At 42.0% G+C, this 21,710-nt stretch overlaps 1 protein-coding gene across 5 annotated transcripts in view; it reads right to left on the bottom strand.

Annotated features, from left to right (window-relative positions):
* Positions 1–21,365, bottom strand: part of TBC1D4 (TBC1 domain family member 4) — a 183,717-nt gene extending 162,352 nt beyond the window's left edge. For 2 of the 5 annotated variants that reach the window (XM_041731388.1, XM_041731389.1), the window contains exon 1: positions 20,298–21,364. In XM_041731388.1, the coding sequence (XP_041587322.1) occupies positions 20,298–20,813 (516 nt within the window). In that variant the 5' untranslated portion in view covers positions 20,814–21,364. Of the gene's footprint in view, positions 1–9,668; positions 12,144–20,297 lie in introns of those variants that run through there. The other 3 variants (XM_041731387.1, XM_041731390.1, XM_041731391.1) reach the window with 3 other exon arrangements.
* Positions 21,366–21,710: the final 345 nt, after the last annotated feature.

The raw sequence follows: 21,710 nt of genomic DNA, 5'->3' as shown, positions 1-21,710 counted from the left end.
ACATTTTCCCTGTATGTCTTTTCTCTTCCAACTGCAGTATAAAGCTCTTTAAGGTCCAGGTCAAATGTCACACTTCTTATATCCCTGGACACATGGTACAGACCCACTCAGGAAGAAAACACTCCAAAAGAATCAACAACAACAACAAATATATATTCTATATATGTGCGTGTATGAAATTATTTCAACAAAACACATAATGAATGCTCCATACATATCAGTCATTGTGCTAGATGCTCAAGATACAAAAATGCCACTGTCTCTACTTTCAATGAGCATACAAACCAGTGGAGAGAGGCTTGAAAATAAACAATAAGAATACTAAAGAACTGCTGTAATAAAGTTATAAATAAGTATGGGAGTGTAGCAGAAAACTCCACTTTCAAATAGGGGGTGGGGATTTTATAGAAAAGGAAGTGACATGGGGCGCCTGGGTGGCTCAGTTGGTAGCATCTGCCTTGGGCTCAGGTCATGATTTCGGGGTCCTGAGATCCAGCTCCCTGCTCAGTGGGGAGTCGGCTTCTCCCTCTCTGTCTGCCCCTCCCTGCCACTAGTGTGTGCTCCCTCTCTCTCTCTCTCTGCGCTCTCTCTCTCTCCCTCAAATAAATAAAATCTAAGAAGAAAAAAGGAAGGAAAAAGGAAAAGGAGGTGACTTTTGAGGAGTGTATGTAAAGATCAGGACACCACATTCCCAGGATGCTGGATAAAAGGACATTCCTAACAAAAAGACCAGGTATGTGAATGTAAAGATGTGAAATGCCAAGTGAGCATGACAAATGATGGCCAAGTTCAGAGAAGCCTGGAAGACAAAAGTGGGATGGAGGAAGGGACATTGGGTAGAACTGTAGCCATGTTAAAAAGTTTGGGTAGAGCCAAATTCACCCTTTCAGTGACTAGTCTTACAGACTGGACACTAGCACTATGCAATATTAAGCTGCACCGATTCATAATGTTTCCATGAATAGTCAACATGGTTTTTCATCATCATCTTCAATACCACAATAATTATTTAAGCCACTAGCTTACAAGTATGCATCTAATATTGTGCTGGATATTTGGGAGACAAGTATGTGTCTGTACCACAGGAAATAAGCCGCAAAGCAATCAGGAGCTCATATTCAGTTTACCACATTTTTTTTAAAGATTTTATTTATTTAATCATGAGAGACACTGAGAGAAAGAGGCAGAGACATAGGCAGAGGGAGGAGCAGGCTCCCTGCAGGAAACCCAATGCAGGACTTGATCCCAGGTCCCCAGAATCATGACCTGAGCTGAAGGCAGATGCTCAACCACTGAGCCACCCAGGCGCCCAGTTTACCACTTTTTAAAACTTATTTTCACGCTTCATAGAATCTACAATACATAATGGCATAAAGAAATTTGAGTAATGGCTTAAAAGAAGAAAGATTTAAAGACTGTTTTTTACCATACTCCAGAAAGGGCTCCAAGTGAAGGACTGTGGATTTCAATTACCATAAGCTCTCAAGCTCCTATGTCCATATATAATGGAGCTATAAATTTCTTTAATACTATAGCTTCCAAAATTACTAGGTGGTATAAACTGACAGCTCTACCAAGATGTTCTTTCAAAGTGGCATTACCTTTCTGAGCAATTCAGAAATCACCATGAAATCTTTTTTTTTTTTTCTTAATTAACTTGGCTAAATCCATAAATGCTACGTTCTTCATAGAAATTTTAGAATGACAGAAAAACCATTAAAATGTCCTAATCACTAAGTTCTTTATCTCCTACATACAAGTGGATGTATTGATTTTTAAAAGTCAACAGATTAAGAGTGACGCTTCATTAAAGAACAAAAACCTACAAAAAAAAAAAAAAAACCCTTAAGTGTTAATTATGTCATTTTTCTTTAAATTCTAGCACCAGGCCCCGAAGCTTCCACATTCCTGGACACGAAGTGCACATGTCATGTCAGGGAATATGAAGCGCTGCACAAATGCCCGGCCAACAGCCACCCCTCATAATTAATGCAAGCACATGCAACTCCTACTATTTACCTATTTCTGTAGAAATGACTTAAACCTCTTTCTCCCCAGCTGCTAACTTGCTAATCTTACACTTGACTGACCTCAACCAATATTTGTTAATGGCCATGGTGGAGCTGATAACAATGATGGTACCAAGGAAATTCAAATACTCTGACAACTGCAAGATAGTCATGGCTTCCACCGCATAACACTTAACCAAAAATCATCCACTACAAATCCTACACTGACACCATTATATTTTTTCTCAGATGAACTAATTTTTAAATATAAAATCCACTTCAATTATGGACAGCAAACTGAATCAAAGGAACAAATGCAAATGTGGCCAGTGTTCTAAAGCATAATATGATACCTAAGATATCTACCCAAGTATGTATTACCTCAAAATTTAAGTTAAGCAAAGAGAAGAACTGTATTTAACCTTGCTTTATTTATGGGGATGTCAAATCCGAAACCTATCTCTTACTAAGTAGAAGAGTTAATAGGTTGCCTCCTTCCAGGACTAAATGTTTTCCGTCCCCCACTCATAAAGCTATGAAGGCAGAGATTAGGGGAGGGGGGAACATGAGATGAAGCAAAGCTAAATTTCCCTCAAAATGCCTGAAGCATCATTTTCCAAAGCTGAGAGCATCATTACCACCTAGGGCCAATTGCCTGGCTGCCAATGCAACCACAAATGACCATAAATAAAGCCTTAATTATATTAATTAGAGCAATTGCTTCCTGCTGAGCATCTCATTATTCGGGGGCCCTGTCTCAGACTTGGAGCCAGTTCCTCCTTGGCTCACCCAATCCCAGACATCTCACTTCCCCATTGCTTTTAACACTGCTCCTAATCATGCTTCAGTGTGTCCTTGACCCATTTCTTCTCCAAGACCCCTCTCACTATCTGACAACAGATGTCTACTACCATTATCTAGCTTTGACAGAGCAGGGATAGTAATGTCCATGCAACGACTCTAGAACATGATCTATGACTAGAGGCTGGTCTACCACCCGATTTCTTATGGAACTTACCCAGCCACTGATATGTAAAGTGAAATTTTAACAGCTGTTCAAGTAACAAATATTCTAATAACCATTAAACACGTAAATATTGTGTAAACTATTAAGACGCTCTCAATATTGCCAATACGCCTTCAATCACGGACAGTGTGTGACTATCACTGTAGAAAGAAAACATGTAACAGTGTGACCAGAGGTAGTGTCATGATGGCAGCTGAGGAGTTTTAACAACACTGTGCTGTGTCCTGAGCTTAAGTTAACTGACACTGGTTCCTGGAATTGTAATCAAAAGCCTGGCAGGGGAAGGGGCCCAGCATCCCTGATAGCAGTGGTTTCCCAAATTAGCTACATGCAAGTGCCAAGCTGGGTACAACCTGGTTACCGGTTCTTAAACAGATCCCTACATCTCACCCTAGAGATTCTGATTCAACATATCTAGGGAAAGGCCCAAGAATCTAGTAGACATGTATACTTCTCTTAAGCTCTGCAGGACATTCTTATGTCCAATCAGGTTGAAAAACACCGAAGTAGCACCCTCCCCACTCCTGCTGAGTCTAGTTTCACTGGCCCCGATGTTGGTGAAAATGGTTAGCAATGCTTTGGAAATCATAATTACTGATGGAAGGATGTCATTTCTTTCAGGTATCTTTAGTCAGAAAAAGTGTGCAAATCACTGCTGAGATCCAGCCCTCTCATTTTACAAATGAACACTCTTGATTTTACTCCTGAAACCTATTTCTTCTCCACTCCTCCTACCAGCTTTCCTCACATCTATAAATGGTATCAAACCCACTCATAAAGAAAGAAAGAATTCAAGAATGAAAGAAAGAAAGAAAGAAAGAAAGAAAGAAAGAAAGAAAGAAAGAAAGAAAGAAAACTTGGTAATCATCCTTAATTGTAATATCCACAAGGGGCCTTCCCTGACTCATCTCTTGCTTTTGGCTATTTGTAGCAAAAAGCCCAACTCAACTCACATAAATTGAAAAAGTCTGCAGGCAGGTGCTAATCAGGCTTGTTCCTATCAGAGTTCAGATGCAGTTTTCCAGTCCTCTACAGACTACCCAGCTCATTTTCATCATCACTCTCATGGTGAAATAACATAACAGTCTCAAATGGGATTTTTTTTTGGGGGGGGGAATAGAATTTTTTTAAGATTTTTATTTATTTATTCATAGAGACAGAGACAGAGACAGAGACAGAGAGAGAGAGAGAGGCAGAGACACAGGCAGAGGGAGAAGAAGCTCCATGCAGGGAGCCCGACATGGGACTCGATCCCGGGTCTCCAGGATCACACCCCGGGCTGCAGGCAGCGCTAAACCGCTGCGCCTCTATGGCTGCCCAGTTTCAGGTTTTAAATCTATACACAACAGCCAAAGAGAAAACTTTCTTAGGAGCCCCAAGCAAATTTCTTTCCTCTTGCATTGGCACAAACTGATACATTCCCTGGGACCACTGGAGCTCCATGTACAAACTCATCAACTGGCTTGGGCCTGGATTTCTGGACAAATCAATGGCATTTCCCACATTGGGGCTGGTGCTGGGGCCAGCTTTCCTGTATGTAGCAGTTGGACTGACTGGCAGAAGGAGAGAGAGCTAGAAAAACATAAGGTGTTATTAAGAGAGCTAGAGAATCTACCTACTACATGACCCAATCTAGAGTAAGTTTTCTCCTCTTATTCTCTCAACAGCACCATATTTCTTTACTTCACAGCATTCTTTACAATTTGATATTGGATACTTGTGGATATGTTGATAACATTTACACAGTAGTTAGTACATGATGCTGTTCTAAATGCTTTGAATGGATTCACTTCATCCTTACCACAACGCTATCATTCTCGTATTATAGATGAGGAGTTCAAGGTACGGAGAGGTGTGAGAACTTGCCCAGGACTATGCAGCCCACTCACGGTGAAGCCTTGGGTCCCAGCAATCAGACTATAGAACCCAGGCATTTAGCAATTACATTACACAGTTCTTTTTACTTCTGCCTCAATTCTCCACAAAACTATAAGATCCATGAAGCAGGGAATGTATCCGTTTAACAAACCACTCCATATCTGTAATACCAGGCACACAGGAAACATTCAATGCACCTAATAACTGAACAAATGAATAGACAGTTGAAAGAATGAGTGAATGCATGAATGAATGGATGAGCAAAGGAACAACCAGAAAAATCATGATCCATATTAACATTGTTCATATTATATGATTACTTATGGAAGAGTGGGATCTAGAGCTTCAACTTCCTGTGTCAGGTCTGGCTTCTGTAGCTGAAGGCCTGTTATCTCTGTTCCATTTGGTCACACCTGCATAGTCAATAATAAATGGTCTTTTCTCCTTTGCAAATGAAAATTCAAGCAGGAGTCAGTCACTGCTTTTGAAACAGATTATACATGAACATGTTCAAAAGAGAGAATGATAGAAGAATGGGATTTTCCTGCAATTACCCTAATTGCAGTAGACAAATAAACATTTTGTTCATTGCAAATAAGACTCAAAACTGAAAATATGGGACACCTGGGTGGCTCAGCAATTGAGCAGCTGTCTCAGCTCAAGTCGTGATCCCAGGTTCCGGGATCGCGTCCTGCATCGGGTTCCCTGCAGGGGACCTGCTTCTCCCTCTGCCTATGTCTCTGCCTCTCCCTCTCTCTCTCTCTCTCTCTCTCTCTCATGAATAAATAAATAAGTCTTTGAAAAAAAAAAACTGAAAATATGTACAAAGCCCTTTGCAGTATCAGGTACTGAGGAAATTTAACAAACATTTTTTAAATCAACAATTTTTAGTAAACTCATAGGTTTAAAGTCTCCACCTGATTCATGGCAATCTAAGTATACATAAAGTGTTGCTGTATACTTTCATGGTGGCAGCACGACTTTTAAATATGAATCATCTGGAAAATGTAAGCAGCTAAGAAAAAATTACAGGGCATACATATGTCAGTTCCCACCATCAAAGTCCAGAATTAATTCTGCTCTCCCAAGAGGAATCATAGCAAAATCACAGCAAACAAGGTTTCCAGAGAAACTATTAATTGGTATAATCACATGCACACAAAAGCTGTTAACCTGACTGGTTCCTAGGTAAATGGGGTAATGTATTATGACTCAAATCCAGTACTAACAAATATCCATTCCCATTCCCAGTGTGTACAGTACAGCTTCTCCCTCTACAGAAGTGACTTGCCAGTTTGTTCTCCAATTCAAGAGAAAAGAAAACCACCTCCATAAATGGGCAAACATGTTAGGAAACTATGTATGTTTATCTTTTGCCTTAATAAGCAGCTATATTTACTGTTTCAAATAATGTACAATTAGCATGTCTACGTCTTCAAATGGGCATACTAATGGAAAGCAGGTTTCTTTTTATTTTTTTAAGATTTAATTTATTTATTCATGAGAGACATAGAGAGGCAGAAGGAGAAGCAGGCTCCCTGCAGGGAGCCTGATCTAGGACTCATTGTTGGACCCAGGATCAAGCCCTGAGATGAACGCAGACACTCAACCACTAAGATGCTCTGGAAAGCAGGTTTTAAAGATCAATTTAAGCATTAATAAAGGACAAGGACAAACTCTTGAGAAACTCATTTAGAAAACACACTGCCTCACCAAAGGAGCAAAATGGAATCTCCTACCCCATGCAAGTCACCAAAAGTTGAAAAAAATCTGGAGGTAAGTAATGCTCAAAGACATACCTAAAGATAATGAAGGAGTAAGGAGGAAATACCCCTTCTGAGGAAGAGGCAAGTGCCTATATTTATAAAAGCAAATGACTGTGGCACTTTTTACTTTTTCTTGGAAAAATACAGCCATCTTTCCTTGTGTTGTTTTCTTTAAAGTGCAACCTACAGGAACACTGCAGAACATGATACCATCATACTGGTAGCCTGGCTCATACCAAATGGTCACTGAAAACTATCATCAATCTAGTTAATTGTTCTTATTAGAAACATTACATAAAATGAATACAAGGACATAATTACTCTGTCACAAGGACATGCTCTTTAAGCAAATAAAGAAATCCAGAATATAATCCTACATCTTAGTCAATAGTTTATTATAAACATGGGTCATGGTTTGTCCTTTCTCACCCCTGGCCACACCCTGGTGATCTCCTTTCCAGCCCTATCTTTCCCTTTTTGATTAAAAGTTTTGAATACCTATTAGGCCTTCCCTGCCCTTTCTAGGATAAGGCTTAAAAACCAGGGCCTTAGGAATTGGTCAATTTAGGTTTGGGAATAAAAACTTACAGAAGCCATCCAAAGCATTGTGTAATTAAATAGTTTTCCCAATGAGATCATACTTCCATTGAGAAGCTTAAATAACTGAACCGTACTGAAACTGAAGAATAATCCAATTATTGCAAGCATATATTCATAATACCACTCTTGCTGATCATCTTCCAGATGCCCAAATGCTTGACTCATGTGCAACGAAAAGACCATGGAGACACTTGTTCTCACGTTGGCAGCTTCAGTATACTTCCCGTGGTTTGATGGGGAAAAAACAGTCCATCTTAAACTAGTCTAGAAATTAAACTAAAGTGACACAATTTACTTATGTTTTTTTTAAAAATGCCTTCATTATAATGCCACTTAATATTATAAGCAGTATGATGTCTCTAAAATATAGACATTCAAACAAAAAATAAAACTGCAAATGATACAATTAACCCTTGTTAAAGTTAACAATTAAAGGTAACCAATATGAGAACATATACACACACATCCCTGCAAACAGACTTTAAACTCTTGGGAGTAGATTTAAATTCCTGGAGGGCAGGTACTGATTCTTTTTTTTTATATATATATAAATATAAAAAACAGTAAAAGGGAATAAAGGGGAAAGGAGAAAAATGAGTGGGAAATATCAGAAAGGGAGACAGAACATGAGAGACTCCTAACTCTGGGAAACGAACTAGGGGTGGTGGAAGGGGAGGTGGGTGGGGGGTGGGGATGACTGGGTGGCGGGCACTGAGGGGGGCACTGGAAGAGATGAGCACTGGGTGTTATTCCAAATGTTGGCAAATTGAACACCAATAAAAAATAAATTTATAAAAAAATTCCTGGAGGGCAGGTAATGATTCTTAATTTCAATCTGTCAGAATGAATCTCTGCTACAGAACTAGGTCCCAGGCATACAGCCATGAGCAGACAAGAAGAGCTCTCTCCCTAAGAAGCTTACATTCTAGATGGTGACGTACCCCCAGAAAGTGTTTTTAAAAATTAATCCTAGGGGCACCTACTAGGCTCAGTGGGTAGAGTGTGCGACTCTTGATCTCAGGGTCGTGAGTTCAAGCCCACATTGGGCGTGGAGCTTCCTTTAAAAATAATAATAATTTTAAATGTGTTAGTGTCAAAAGGAAAACAAATAAATGGTTGAGAGAGAAGTGAAAAACTGGGATACCTATCTACTTTAGATAGTCACTGGAGGCCAATCTGAGTAAAGGACATTTGTGACTTAGGCAAAGAACTGAGATCTGAAAAGAAAAAAAAAAAAAAAACACGCTAATCTAGAAAAATGGGGACCATACAGGCAAAGGCTTTGAACTGACTCAGGAAATAGGCTTCTTTAAGGACACCTCAACTGTATAGCAGGAGCTGGTGAGCAGTAATCTAAGCTGGAAAGACTGATCGAAATGAAATATACGTGAGCACCTGGGTGCCTCAGTGGTTAAGCATCTGCCTTCGGCTCAGGGCGCGATCCTGGGGTCCCGGGATTGAGTCCCGCATCTGCCTATGTCTCTGCCTCTCTCTCTCTCTCCCATGAATAAATAAATAAAATCTAAAAAAAAAAAAAAAAAAAAAAAGAAATGGAATGTATGTATTATTCTGAGTGCAAAGGAAACCTCATCTGGTTTGTGTTTCACAAGCACCACTCCCGAGGCTCCATGAAGAAGTGTCAGACAAGAGGGCAAGAGCTGAGCAGGGAAAACAGCTGAGAGAACAGTCCCAGCACGACATCACAGCAGTTACATGTATGGTGGCTGTAGTGGTGGAGACATGTGACATGTTAAAACTAAGTTTTGGAGGCTGAATCAACACAATGTCCCTCCAGAACTGCAATTGGATAGTGAAAAGTAGGACTCACATATAAACCCTTTGCTTACCAGCATCAGCAACTACATAGTCAAGTAAGCCTTTTAGAAACTGAAAAAAGCTGGAGTTCAGAGAAAAGAGTTGGGCTATCTCAATAAATGTAGGGGCCATCAAAAAAATTTACAATTTAGAAAATGCATGGGGTTTGGAATCCCAGATCTGCTGCTTGCTAGCTTGTGTCCTTAGGAAAATTACAGATTTTGTTTTCTCACCTATAAAATGGAGACAAAAAAAAAAAACTATTTCAAAAGTATTGTCTAGAGCAGAAGTCCGCAAACTGCAAAGGGCCAAATAATAAAGATCTTAAGCTTGCTGGCCATGGAGTATCTGTCCAAAGTACTCAATCCTGCCATTATAGAAAGCAGCCACAGACAATACATAAATAAATGAGTGCAGCTGTGTTAAAATAAAACTGTATTTCAAAAATAAAGGCCATAGTTTGCCAACCCCTGGTCTAGAGCAGTAGTTGTCAAGGGTAATCCTGGACCAACAATATCAGCAGCACCTGGAACTTGTCACAAACACAAATTCTGGACCTCACCCAAGACTTACCAAATCAGAAACTCTAGGGGTGGGGTCCAGCGATCGGTTATCATCACAAACCTTCCAGGTGATACATGCTTAAAGTTTGAGACCTCATGATCAAGAAAATAAATACAGAATGGTTAGAGCTATTATTATTATTACTATTATTACTGTTACTAACCTACCTCCTAGAAGTTTAGAATATAATTCCCAAAGACATAACCAAATGCTGGATAATTATGGTAGATCAAGAAAAAGAAAGAAAACAAACTGTTAAAAATATAAGGTGGACTTAGGTAAGAATACTTGAGAAATTAAAAATTATTTTTTAGGCTCTTTATTCTGAAGAACTCCAATATTTTCTTATATATTAATTAAGACAGATTTTATTTAGTCTTGTTCACAATCCTCTTGTCAAAGTAAATAATACAATTTCAAATATATATCCCCAATCTGACTTCTATGAGAAACAAACATATAATGCCAATTAACTCCCAGATCCCTAAAAGCATATTATTCTCTGTTGCGAATATTCTAGTCTCTATCCTTACAACTAACACAACTGTACTTACACGAACACAGAATAAACAAATTTATCAAATGCCATTTATTATTTCAACCAAATAATCTGACCTCTGGAAAAGTTTTAGAATCAATGGGGAAGTTAAAATATAAAGGGCAATGTAAAAAAATAGCATATAATATCCATTTTCATATTGCTTTTAATACTAGCATTAGAAACCAGAGATCTGCCTATTGAAAATGCCTCAAAATAAATAAAAAGAATTACAGATGAGTGATGCCTAGCTCGCTCAGTTGGTAGACCATGGGACTCTTGATCTTAGGGTTGTGAGTGTGAGCCCCACATTAGATGTCGATTACTAAAAAATAATAATAATAAACTTAAAAAAAAAGAATTATGGATGAACATAGAGGGACCATCCCCTCTATTACCACTAGGCTATGCCCATGTCATCAGGCCTTTGCAAAATTCCATATGAAAACTAAAATAAAATCAATACACAATCGTTAATAGCCTAGGAAGAAGCCAACAGGAAATGGCAAGGACTAAATACAGAAGAGGCAAGACTAGCTTCCAGAACCAGAAAACAATTCAATCAAGCAAACAGTGCATAATATTTAAAGAGCTAGGCAACAGGCACTGGCTCATCTTCAGAGTGAACAGCAGGATCGAGGAAGTCCAGCACAGAGTAATGAGGTATCCCAACAGGCACAGAGCATGCTACTGGAGACCTAATGGGAAGAAATATTTAGAAAACCAAGCAGGAAGGCCATCAGCATAATATTAGGTAAACTCAGGAAAATCTCCCAGGCTGCCCAGCTAATGAGAATGAAGTGCCTGAAACCAGGGCAAGAGGTTAATTGAAAAAGTTAGGAGCCATCTAGGGCCTGAAAACAAATTTGCTTCTTGGTTTGTAAAAGCCCTAGGTCATAAATGTGTTTGTCCAAATTGTATAACCTACTGAAAATGTTTATGAGGATACAACGGTGAGATGCAAAAGAATGCCTAATTTTGTTAAACTGGAAGTACAGTTTGACTTAGAAACTAAAATTGATAAACTCCTCAAAAGTTATTTAATATTGATAGTAAAAAGTCCCATGGTTCTAACTGTGAGAATTTTAGAAATTCATGTAAAAACTCACAACCGTTTCAGAGTGGAAACTATTGCACTATTAAGGGAAGCCACAAAGTAAAAGAACTGGAGCAGCAAATTTAGGCTACTATATTTAGCCGGGAAAATCCCATTACTTGGAGATCCTCTTTCCAAACCAACCTCTTAACAAGATATAAAACTTGGAAGGGATCAGTAACTTAAAAAATAGTAACTCCCATATCCTTTTGGTGGGGCTGCAGAAACCCATGTTAAGATGATCTGAAATTAAACTGGCCAAAATTTTAATCCCACATTTTTTTCACTTTCTATCATATGATTATAGATTACCAGGGATACATTAAATAACACCTGAAAATTTAAACCCAGAGTTTTCCAAACTTATGGGTTGTTCAGTATCTTTTCAAAGGTAACTTGGGACTTACATTATTATTTCATTGTTAGTTTATTTAAATATGTTCAAAAAACCTAGATAAAAATTTCATATGCTTATAGCTCTAGTTTTTAAACAACTCTGAAGCCAAAATCAATTTACAAAATACCCACATACACAAGTATAAAATCAGTAACATGTATATTAACAACCTAAATTCAATGTGATAAAAGATGTTATTTTTCAAAACAACAGGACTATGGCACAGCACAAGGTTAGCATGCCAGTGTTACTATGGACTTTGTGATTTTTTTCTAAACCACTTTTCTCTACTGGAACTCCTGCAAAATCATACATTTGCCCATCAAGTCACTAGGCTTTATTTGACTTTAAATTTTACATATTCTTGGGGCGCCTGGTTGGCTCAGTCCGTTAAGCATCTGCCTTTAGATCAGAGGAATCAATCCTGGATCCTGGAGTCCGGCTCCCTGCTCAGTACCACTTCTCCCTCTGCCCTTCCCTGCCTCTCTCTTCTCTCCTCTCTCTCTCAAATAAATAAATAAAATCCTTTTTAAAATCTATATATTCTTTTCTCTTTAACCTAAGGTAATTATGATAGCACAACTTGCTTGATTGCATATGTTTTATAATGATGCAAGTGCATTATTTTTATATCTTATAATTTTATACTTTATACTACATAATTGAATACTTTCATATTATAATAGATACAGTTTAATAGTTCATATTTTATACCTTCTTATACTTTAGAGTGTTTATATACTTTATGATTCTATAAAATATATTCAAATGTGTAGTTGTACCTGTTTTTATTTTTTTTATTTTTTTATTTTTTTTTTGGTTGTACCTGTTTTTAAATACATATCTTAACAACTATATTATTTTCTAAACTTATTCTAAATTTTTATTCTAAACTGTACTTACAGAAGTTACAAAGAGGCTGCCACAGTTTACTTCCCCACTTTCCTAAGGACACTACGTAAAAGATATACCAGTTCTGGGCACCTGGGTGGTTCAGTAGGTTAAGCGTCTGCCTTTGGCTCAGGTGATGATCCCAGGGTCCTGAGATCAAGCCACACATGGGGCTCCCTGCTTAGCGGGGAGTCTGCTTCTGCCTCTGCTCCTCCCTTCTGCTCATGTTCTCTCTCTGGCACGCTCTTTCTCTCAAATAAAATCTTAAAAAATATATATATATATCAGAGTTCAACTTCTCTAGGCTAACAAATCATGTACACCTTTTACTTCCCATTAAAACAAAAAAACATATTAGCATAACTATAACCAAGCAGGCACTGAGCATTAATTATTATTTTATAAATTTAACGAGCATATTTAACTGTGGATATTTTTAATATAAAAGTGGGGGAAAAGTAGACAAATACTGCATGATCTCACATATGGAACCTAAAAAGTCAAACTGATAAATGCAGAGAGTAGAATAGTGGTTGCCAGAGGCTGGGGGATGGCAGAAATGGAAAGATGTTGGTCAAGGGTATGAACTTTCAGTTATGCAGGATGAATAAGTTCTGAAGGTCTAATGTACAGACTATAGTTCATAATATTACATTATATACCTGAAATTTGCTAAAAGTAGGTTTTAAATTTTCTCACCACACACACGCAAAAGATAACCATATGAGGTGATGGATACACTAATCAGCTTGATTGTGGTAATCATTTCATTTGACATATATATTGAAACATCACACTGTTCCTTTAAATATATATTTTTATTTTTAAATTATACTTAAATAAAGCTGGAAAACAAAATAACACTACTATATTAAAAAAAGAGGGGGAAAAGTGATTGTAGAAAAGTTTATAACACTAACAGCTAAAAGCTCATTTTTCAACAACTGCATCCTACAAAAGACAAGAAAACAAGCTTTATTTTTTTTCTTAAAAGATTTTATTTGACAGAGAGAGAGAGCGAGCACAAGCTAGAGGAGAGGCATGAAGAAGGAGAAGCACTCGATGTGAGGCTCAATCCCTGGACCCCGGGATCATGACTTGAGCCGAAAGGCAGAAGCTTAACCAACTGAGCCACCCAGGTGCCCCAGAAAACAGACTTTAGAATCTGTCTGCCTGGACTGGAAACTGCTTCTACTATTACAAATAGTGTGTCCTTAGGGTAACAATGTAACCTTTCTATACCTCGGTTTTCTCATCTATAAAACAGGAGGAATACTGGTACATACTTGGCACAGTTACTATAAAGATAAAATGTGATAACCTAGGAAAAGCACTAACGGCAGTACCATCACCCAGCAAAAGCTCAATAAACATTTGCTTTGAAGGAAATGCATGGAAAAGCTACTCAGATAGACATACTATGGTGTATAGTATCACATTATAACCTTAAAATTAACAAGCCATTGACATCCTTCCTTAGTTGATGCTTCCACATAAATTATTAATATGTCATGTTGACCATATTTCCTGCTCAGTAATTCTGAATATACTACTAAATTAAATTATAACTGATCTGTCCCTCATTTTACAAGGGGCTACATCTAAGTAGCTACATATCATCTTGGTTCAGACATGCCAACATAGCCCAAATGAAATGAAATAGCCTGAGTGGCTTAGCTGGGTAAGTGTCTGCCTTTGGCTCAGGGTCATGATCCCAGGGTGCTGGGATCAAGCCCTGTAGAGGGCTTCCTGCTCAGTGGGGAGTCTGCTTGTCCTTCTGTCTTTCCCCTGCTTATGTGTGCTCACTTTCTCTCTCAAATAAATAAAACAGCCATCTAGATGATTTTAACAAAACAAATACCTGGGACTGAAGAAAAAAAATGAGCAAACATTGTTTGCAATAATTATTCAGAGTGGCCATCATCTTATTCCCCAAATTGTCAACTATTTCTTTTAGCCTGATTTTTTTTTAAGATTTTATTTCTTTAGATTGAGAGAAAGTGTGACCAGAGGGAGGGGCAGAGGGAGAGGGAGAGAGAGAATCCCAAGCAGTCCCCATGCTGGGCACAGAGCCCTGTGCAGGGCTCAATCCCCAGCCCCTGAGAGACCCTTGCCTGATTTTCTTAACAGCCGTATATATCAAACATGCTAAATGCTGTTATTTCTCTGGATATGAATATATAAATTTTTAATTTTTACAAAATCTTATCATAATTTAACACTGGGACATACTCTGAAAAAAAATATTTATTCCGGCAGCCCATGTGGCTCAGCCATTTAGCACTGCCTTCAGCCCAGGGTGTGATCCTGGAGACCCAGGATTGAGTCCCACATCGGGCTCCCTGCATGGAGCCTACTTCTCCCTCTGCCTCTCTCTCTCTCTCTCTCTCTCTCTGTGTGTGTGTGTGTGTGTGTTCTCATGAATAAATAAATAAAATCTTAAAAAAAAAAAAGAAAGAAAGAAAGTGGGGGGGAGAAGGAGTCTGTTGTGTGTTTTAACAAGCCTTTACAGGTAATTCTGATGCTACTCAAGTTTGAGAACCAGATACTGAACAGTTTCAATCTTCATTATAACTAACACTCCCTCACAACTGGGAGGCTCTGGCCACACATTTTTTACCTTTCCCCCAGATATCAAGGTCAAGATTCTACCACAGAGTGGAGCAGGGACAAATCAACCTCCAAATCAAATGAGGATGGGGCGGGGGGGGGGGGGGGGGGGGGGGGGGGGGCAGTAGGCAGAGAACACAAAAGTGACTACAGCAAACAGGAAGTTAGAGATCTACCTGTCTAGAATGGCATATACTACTCAGAAAGCAGAGATAAAAATGTCAAAACTTCCATATTTCTATTTCTCTAGTTTTCTGACTAGCATATGCCCATCAACAGTGAGTAAGAACTTCTGAGAATGACCTTTTGAAAATTATCAACAGAATTGAAAATTGGTTATCTGAAAAAAGCTCAGAAAATACTAGTTTAAGAGGAGAGAAAAAAACTAAAAATTTAAAGAACTCAGAGCTCAAATATCCTGATGTCAAATTCATTCTTAAGAATTTTAAGAACAGGGGATCCCTGGGTGGCTCAGTGATTTAGTGCTTGCCATTGGCTCAGGGCATGATCCTGGAGTCCCAGGATTGAGTCCCACATTGGGCTCCCTGCATGGAGCCTGCTTCTCCCTCTGCCTGTGTCTCTGCCTCTCTCTCTGTGTGTCTCTCATGAATAAATAAATAAATAAAATCTTTTTTTAAAAAAAAAGGATTTTAAGAACACAATTTGTAAAATCTCTTTGAAATTACATTCTTGCAAGCTTCAAGAAATATATAAACAAAATCAACAAAAATTATAGCAATCATGTTTTTGTTTCTTAAATGATTGCTCATTCTATAATCTTGAAATATAATTTTCATGCAGTCTCATGCAAATGATAATTAACACCTTTAATCTCTAACAATATTTATAAACACTAACAACTTTTTTTCATAAGGTAAAACAGACATGAGATAATTTCTGCTTTTTAATTGGGAAATTGAGATAATGCTATATAGTCTCTTTCTGAAAGTAGATGAAGATCAAAATTCTAAGAATATCAGTGACCTACCCTAGATCTTAGATAGAGGATCTATTCTTGGTTCCTCAACCAGTTTTAAGTCTATAATTCAATTTATGCCAGTGGGATTTTTTTAAATTATGTACAGTTAAGTACTTTTACTAATTCAAAAATGCAAGTTCGGCTGAAATGTGCTAAGGCTGACATTCCTACTGTGCAGGACCACACAGGCTTGAATAAATGGGAAACAATCTGCACAGGTATATATTTGATCTGGAACAGGTTCGTTTGCGCCTGATCCCCACCTTTCTTTGCCCCTGGGAGAAATAGCTCTTCATTAGGCCATTCTGGCTGAGGGCTCCTTCAGACCCACAAGGTTAGGTTGACTCTGACCCCCCCCCCACCCAGGAGTGGGGGAGCCAGAGGGCACATTACTATGGCAACTCCCCACAACAGTCCCAAGCTATTAATTAGCATAGCACTCCCATCTCAGAGGTCACATGTAAATCCAGCCCCCAAAAGATATGAGCAGATAATTCTGCAAAACCTTATCATTTCATATATGGAAACTATAATATCCATCTCAGTGGCTGGGCATGAACACAAATTTTGCCATTTAGCTGAGGTCACTGTATATCCTGGTTTGACCTACGCAGTCCAGGTTTATACTTGTCGTGTCTGTGTAACTATTAGTTGTGCCCCTGTTCTCAATAAAAGTCACCCTAGATTAGGGGCACCTAGGTGGCTCAGTCAGTTAAGTGTCAGACTCTTGATTTTGGCTCAGGTGGTGATCTCAGAGTTGTGGAATCCAGCCCTGAGTTGAGCTCCCCGCTCAGATGGAAGGCTGCTTAAGATTCTCTCTCTTTCCCTCTGCCCCTCCCCTCACTCATTCTCTCTTTCTCTCTCTCAAGTAAATAAATCTTAAAAAAAAAAAAAAAAAAAAAAAAAAAAAACCACCCTAGGCTAAACAATGAATTATATGGCGATCCTACAGAAAGCCCTGTTTCAGGAAAGGGACAAGCATAAGAGAGAAACCAGAGGCAAATTTATTCACGGATGTTTGCAGGCCTACTGCTCTATGCTACCTTCCATACTTTGTTCAGTGACCAGAGACTCTTTTAACAATGATCTTAAAGTCCAACTAAATAATTCTCTCCTTCAAATTTAGAACTCAGAGGTAAAGCAAACAGTAGGTCTTTTCTCTTCTTATTTCAAAGGTGCCAAGAACCATCCAGACCCTACTCTATAGGTTTCTATAGGCTACTCACACCCCTGGATGGTAACAATGTGAGAAATCCATACTTTTAACAACTTCAGCTATACAATTATCACTTCTGAGAATATAACTTACAAATTCTTCCCCCCAAATGGCCCTAACTCTCCCTACCATGACGGCCCTGTCAAATGAATCCAGATGCTCAAATGGAAAAGTGGCGAAAAGCACAGAGTGTCTGATGACTGCACTTGTCCATTCAACAAATATTTATGAAAAACAAAGTGGTAGCCCTTAAATCTCTGAACGCCAAACCTCAGATGTGTTTTGTTTCGTCCAGACAGGAATCTTAAATGTTTAAAATGTTTGCTAATACTTTAAAACATGAAGTCATACATAAAAATCCAGACTTCCACTCTTGGGAAATCAGAAGCTCTGGCAACACCATGCTTGTATCTTGTTTTTTTTGTTTGTTTGTTTGTTTTTTTATAATTATAATTTTTCTCAAGTCATCGGAGTTTTTTTTTTTTTTTTAATTTATTTATGATAGTCACACAGAGAGAGAAAGAGAGGCAAAGGCATAGGGAGAAGCAGGCTCCGTGCACCCGGAGCCCAACGTGGGATTTGATCCCAGGTCTCTAGGATCGTGCCCTGGGCCAAAGGCAGGGTCTAAACCGCTGCACCACCCAGGGTTCCCTGCTTGTATCTTGTTAATGCAATTTGCAACTGGCGCTGAAGAACTCCCTGGAGAAATGACCAACACGCCATGGTCCTCAGTCCTCACTTAACCTCAACCTCTCTCAACAAAATCCCAAGCATTTGAGTTTGCAACTCTGATATATGGCTGGAGATAATCCTTAACGGAACAACATCTGGCCTTTCAAATTAAGGATCCTCTACCAGGGATTCTCTGTTCAGAGTAAACTGGAATCCACATCTTTAGATCAAAGACTCAACTGGGAAATGGCAATAAACAGGAAGAGTTAGGGTTTTTTCTCTTTTATCAAAAGGACATAAAAAAAAAAAAAAAAGGACATATGGTTGCCACTGTTCCTACAGGATCAAAAGGGAGAAATGAGCTTAAGCATGTTATTATTCGTAAAATAACATCATACTCAGCCTCAAACACCTAAATATATAATTAAGGTTTAAAAAGAGGGGGCATATTTTTAATTGATCCCCTAACAATGTATATGAAACTGTCAAGAATTCAACAGCCACTGTCAAGAAAGTGCCATGACCCATAAACAAACTTTAACCCTGAATGAAATTAGCAATGATGTGTCACATATCAGATCTGAAGACAATAACATAAACTTTAACGTAAACTACCCAAAATCATAAAACATTCCTTACAGTCCCATAAAAATGCAATTTCTTATCTTCCTACTGATAGAACCAAAAAATCTCAATAAAAATAGTGATAACTGGGCAGCCCGGGTGGCGCAGCGGTTTGGCGCCGCCTGCAGCCTGGGGTGTGATCCTGGGGACCCGGGATCCAGGCCCACATTGGGCTCCCTGCAGGGAGCCTGCTTCTCCCTCTGCCTGTGTCTCTGCCTCTCTCCGTGTGTGCCTATGAATAAGTAAATAAAATCTTAAAAAAAAAATAGTGATAACTTTCAGATGAAAAGAACATGCTGCACTCCCATTTCAACAGAGGTGAAAGCTAAAAACCACCTTCACAAAGTGAATTTTATAATCATTACAGTTGGAATGTTGAGATAATTTTTAAAAAGGTATTTTAACATACATCTAACAGCGGTGATATAAGTTAAAATTGCTCTCTTCATACTGGGAGTTCTGGATGTTCAGATATTAAACTAGCTTATAAAATAACTGATGAAATCTAAGACGATTTTCTTCAATTCAGCTACAGGCCTTTTGTGAAAAACCGGACAGTCTTTCAATCACAGACACTAACGAATTTTTTTTTAAAAGCCTCATTTTATATCTTTCTCCTTTGACTATTATTAATTGCTCAGCTACCAAAGGAACTGCCGCATTTTGCAACTGAGACTGTATATTTAGACGGTTATTATTTTTGTGAGGAATCTAAAGTACTTCGCAAACATCAAAGAACCATTTTTTAGGATCGCATTTGGGGGTGGGGAGGGCTGATCGCGTAGTAAAAACTCTTTACACTTTTACGTTAAAACCAGTTTTCAAAGCCACAATCACTGTCACAAAGTTTTGTTTAGAGTCCTCTGGCCATTAGAGAAAGGGGCGTGCCTGTCTTCAAGGAAGTAAAAGCGCAAAGTTTGGTAACAGACACCTCAAATTTAATGCTTCTTTAAAAAAAAAAATGTTAATGCTTCTGATATATTGTAATATTGGAGAACGATCAGAAAATAGATTCGGGCCTCCTTTAGGACACTGCTTTTTTAAATCACCCAGGCTGGTATTGCTTCTGTCTCCATCCAGTCTTTAAAACACTGCGCGCACACAGAGTTTTCCTTCCACTCAACATCTAAACGCAGATTCCTACCGTCTTGACAATCTGACATCCTCGTCGGCTGTTTCCCCTAAACCCCGCTGCCAAATAGCCTCACAAGCCCCCAGCCCCGCGGCTGCTGCTAACTGAGGCTCGACGCTCCCGCAGGGTGAAGACGCGGGAGGCGACCCAGCGCGGGACGGAGGGCGAGCGCAGACCCCGCGACCGGCCCTCCCGCGGCCGCCCCCGCGCGCAGGACGCCGACCCGGGCCCAGGCCGGGCTCCCTCCGCGGGCACGCCCCGCCCGCCGCGTCCTCCGGGGGCGCACGCCCCGCTCCGTCCCTCCGGCGCCCCGGGGGGTCTGCGCCCGCGGGTCCTCGGCGCGGGAGGGAGGACGCTCGAGCGCGCCACGTGGAGGGCGCGCGGGGCGGACCGCGGCGGGGCCAGCCTGCCCTCCAGCCCCGCGGCTCCCCCGCCCCTCCCCCGCCCCCGCCCCTCCCCCCTGCCCCCGCCCCCCCGTCTTGCCTGGTTGGGGTCCGTGGCGCGGAAGACGTGGCAGGCGGTCTGCGACTCGGGGTCGTCGGGCTGCGCCTTGATCAGGTAGGCAAAGTAGGTGAGGTCGTGGCTGTTGTGCACGAAGCGCGAGATGTGCTGCGCCTTGTGCTCGAAGATGAACACGGCCGGGCCCGGCTGCGCCGCCGCGCCCCCCGCGCCCCCCGCGCCCCCCGCCGCCCCCGCCGCCCCGCCGCCCGGCGCGGGCACGCAGCGCAGGAAGGGCGCGCTGAGCACCAGGAGCACCTCGCGGGCGGCCGGCGCCCCGCACCCGCCCGCCTCGGGCTTCTGGGCGCGCCGGCGGATCTCAGCCATGAGCCAGGGCAGCATGGGCAGCGTGGTCCTGCGGTCCAGGCACGAGCCCCCCACGTACCACAGCCGGAACCGCTTGTCGCCCGGCCTCGCGGGGCCCGGCTGCGCGGGGGCGCCCGGCTCGGGCTCCAGAGGGTGCGGGAACGGCTGGTCCTGCGCGCCGCTGGGGGGCTCCATACCGCGCGCCTCCCCGGGCCGGACCCCGACCCCACCCGCCGCGGGGACCGAGCACGCCTCGGCGCTTCAGCGGCCCTGCCCCATGCGGCACTTGCCCCGGGGCGGCTCCCCCGCGGGCGCCCCGCAGCCGGACTGGCGCGGGACGGCGGGCTACGGCGTCATCCTGCTCCGCGGGGCTAGCGCCCGGGCCGCGCCGCCGCCTCGCTCCCTGGCTCGCTCCCTGGCTCCCTCCCTCGCCCCCTGCCCGCGCCCCGGGCCGCGCGCCGCCTGCTCGGGCGCTGCAGAGCCGCTGTGGCCGCCGCGCTCGGCCGGGGCAGGCGGGAGGGGGCGGGGCGGGGCGGGGCGGGGCGGGGAGCGGGCCGTGGGCGGGCGCGGAGGCTCGGGGCGGGGCTGACTCCTGCCCGGGTGACCGGCTGTCACCTGGAAGGCCGGGGCCGCGGGCCTCGGCGCGCTCGGTCCTCGGGGAGGGCCCGCGCTCTGTTCCCCTGGAGACTGGCGACACCGAAACGGGCCCCCCCGCTGTCGCCGCGCCGCCCCCTCCCCGCGGTGCCCGCCCCCCCCCCCCCCCCCGCTCCTTCCTCCCTTCCAGCCTGCTGCTACCCCGCCTCCCGTCCCGCGGCCGCGGAGCGTCGCCTGCAGAAGCTTTTCTGCGAAGTCGCCCCCGCCCGGTCCTCCGGCCTCGGCCCCAGCCCGCCCCTGGGGCACCGGGCCCGCCGGGGCGCGGCCACTGCCCGGATGCGCGCGGACCCCGCCGGCCCCGGTGCTGCTCTGCTGCCCCCTGCAGAGGGGCCCCTCTCCGGCGGGCTTTGGGATTTCTTTTTTTGTGAGCAGTATTTGCGTGCTTTCGGTTCTTTCTGAAGTCTGCACGATATCTGAATCTTATTTCCAAATTAATGC

This window comes from Vulpes lagopus, chromosome 16 (genome assembly GCF_018345385.1).
Source record: "Vulpes lagopus strain Blue_001 chromosome 16, ASM1834538v1, whole genome shotgun sequence".
Taxonomy (NCBI): domain Eukaryota; kingdom Metazoa; phylum Chordata; class Mammalia; order Carnivora; family Canidae; genus Vulpes; species Vulpes lagopus.
The sequence above is the reverse complement of the archived record's forward strand: the minus strand, read 5'-3'. Positions and strand labels throughout refer to the sequence as shown.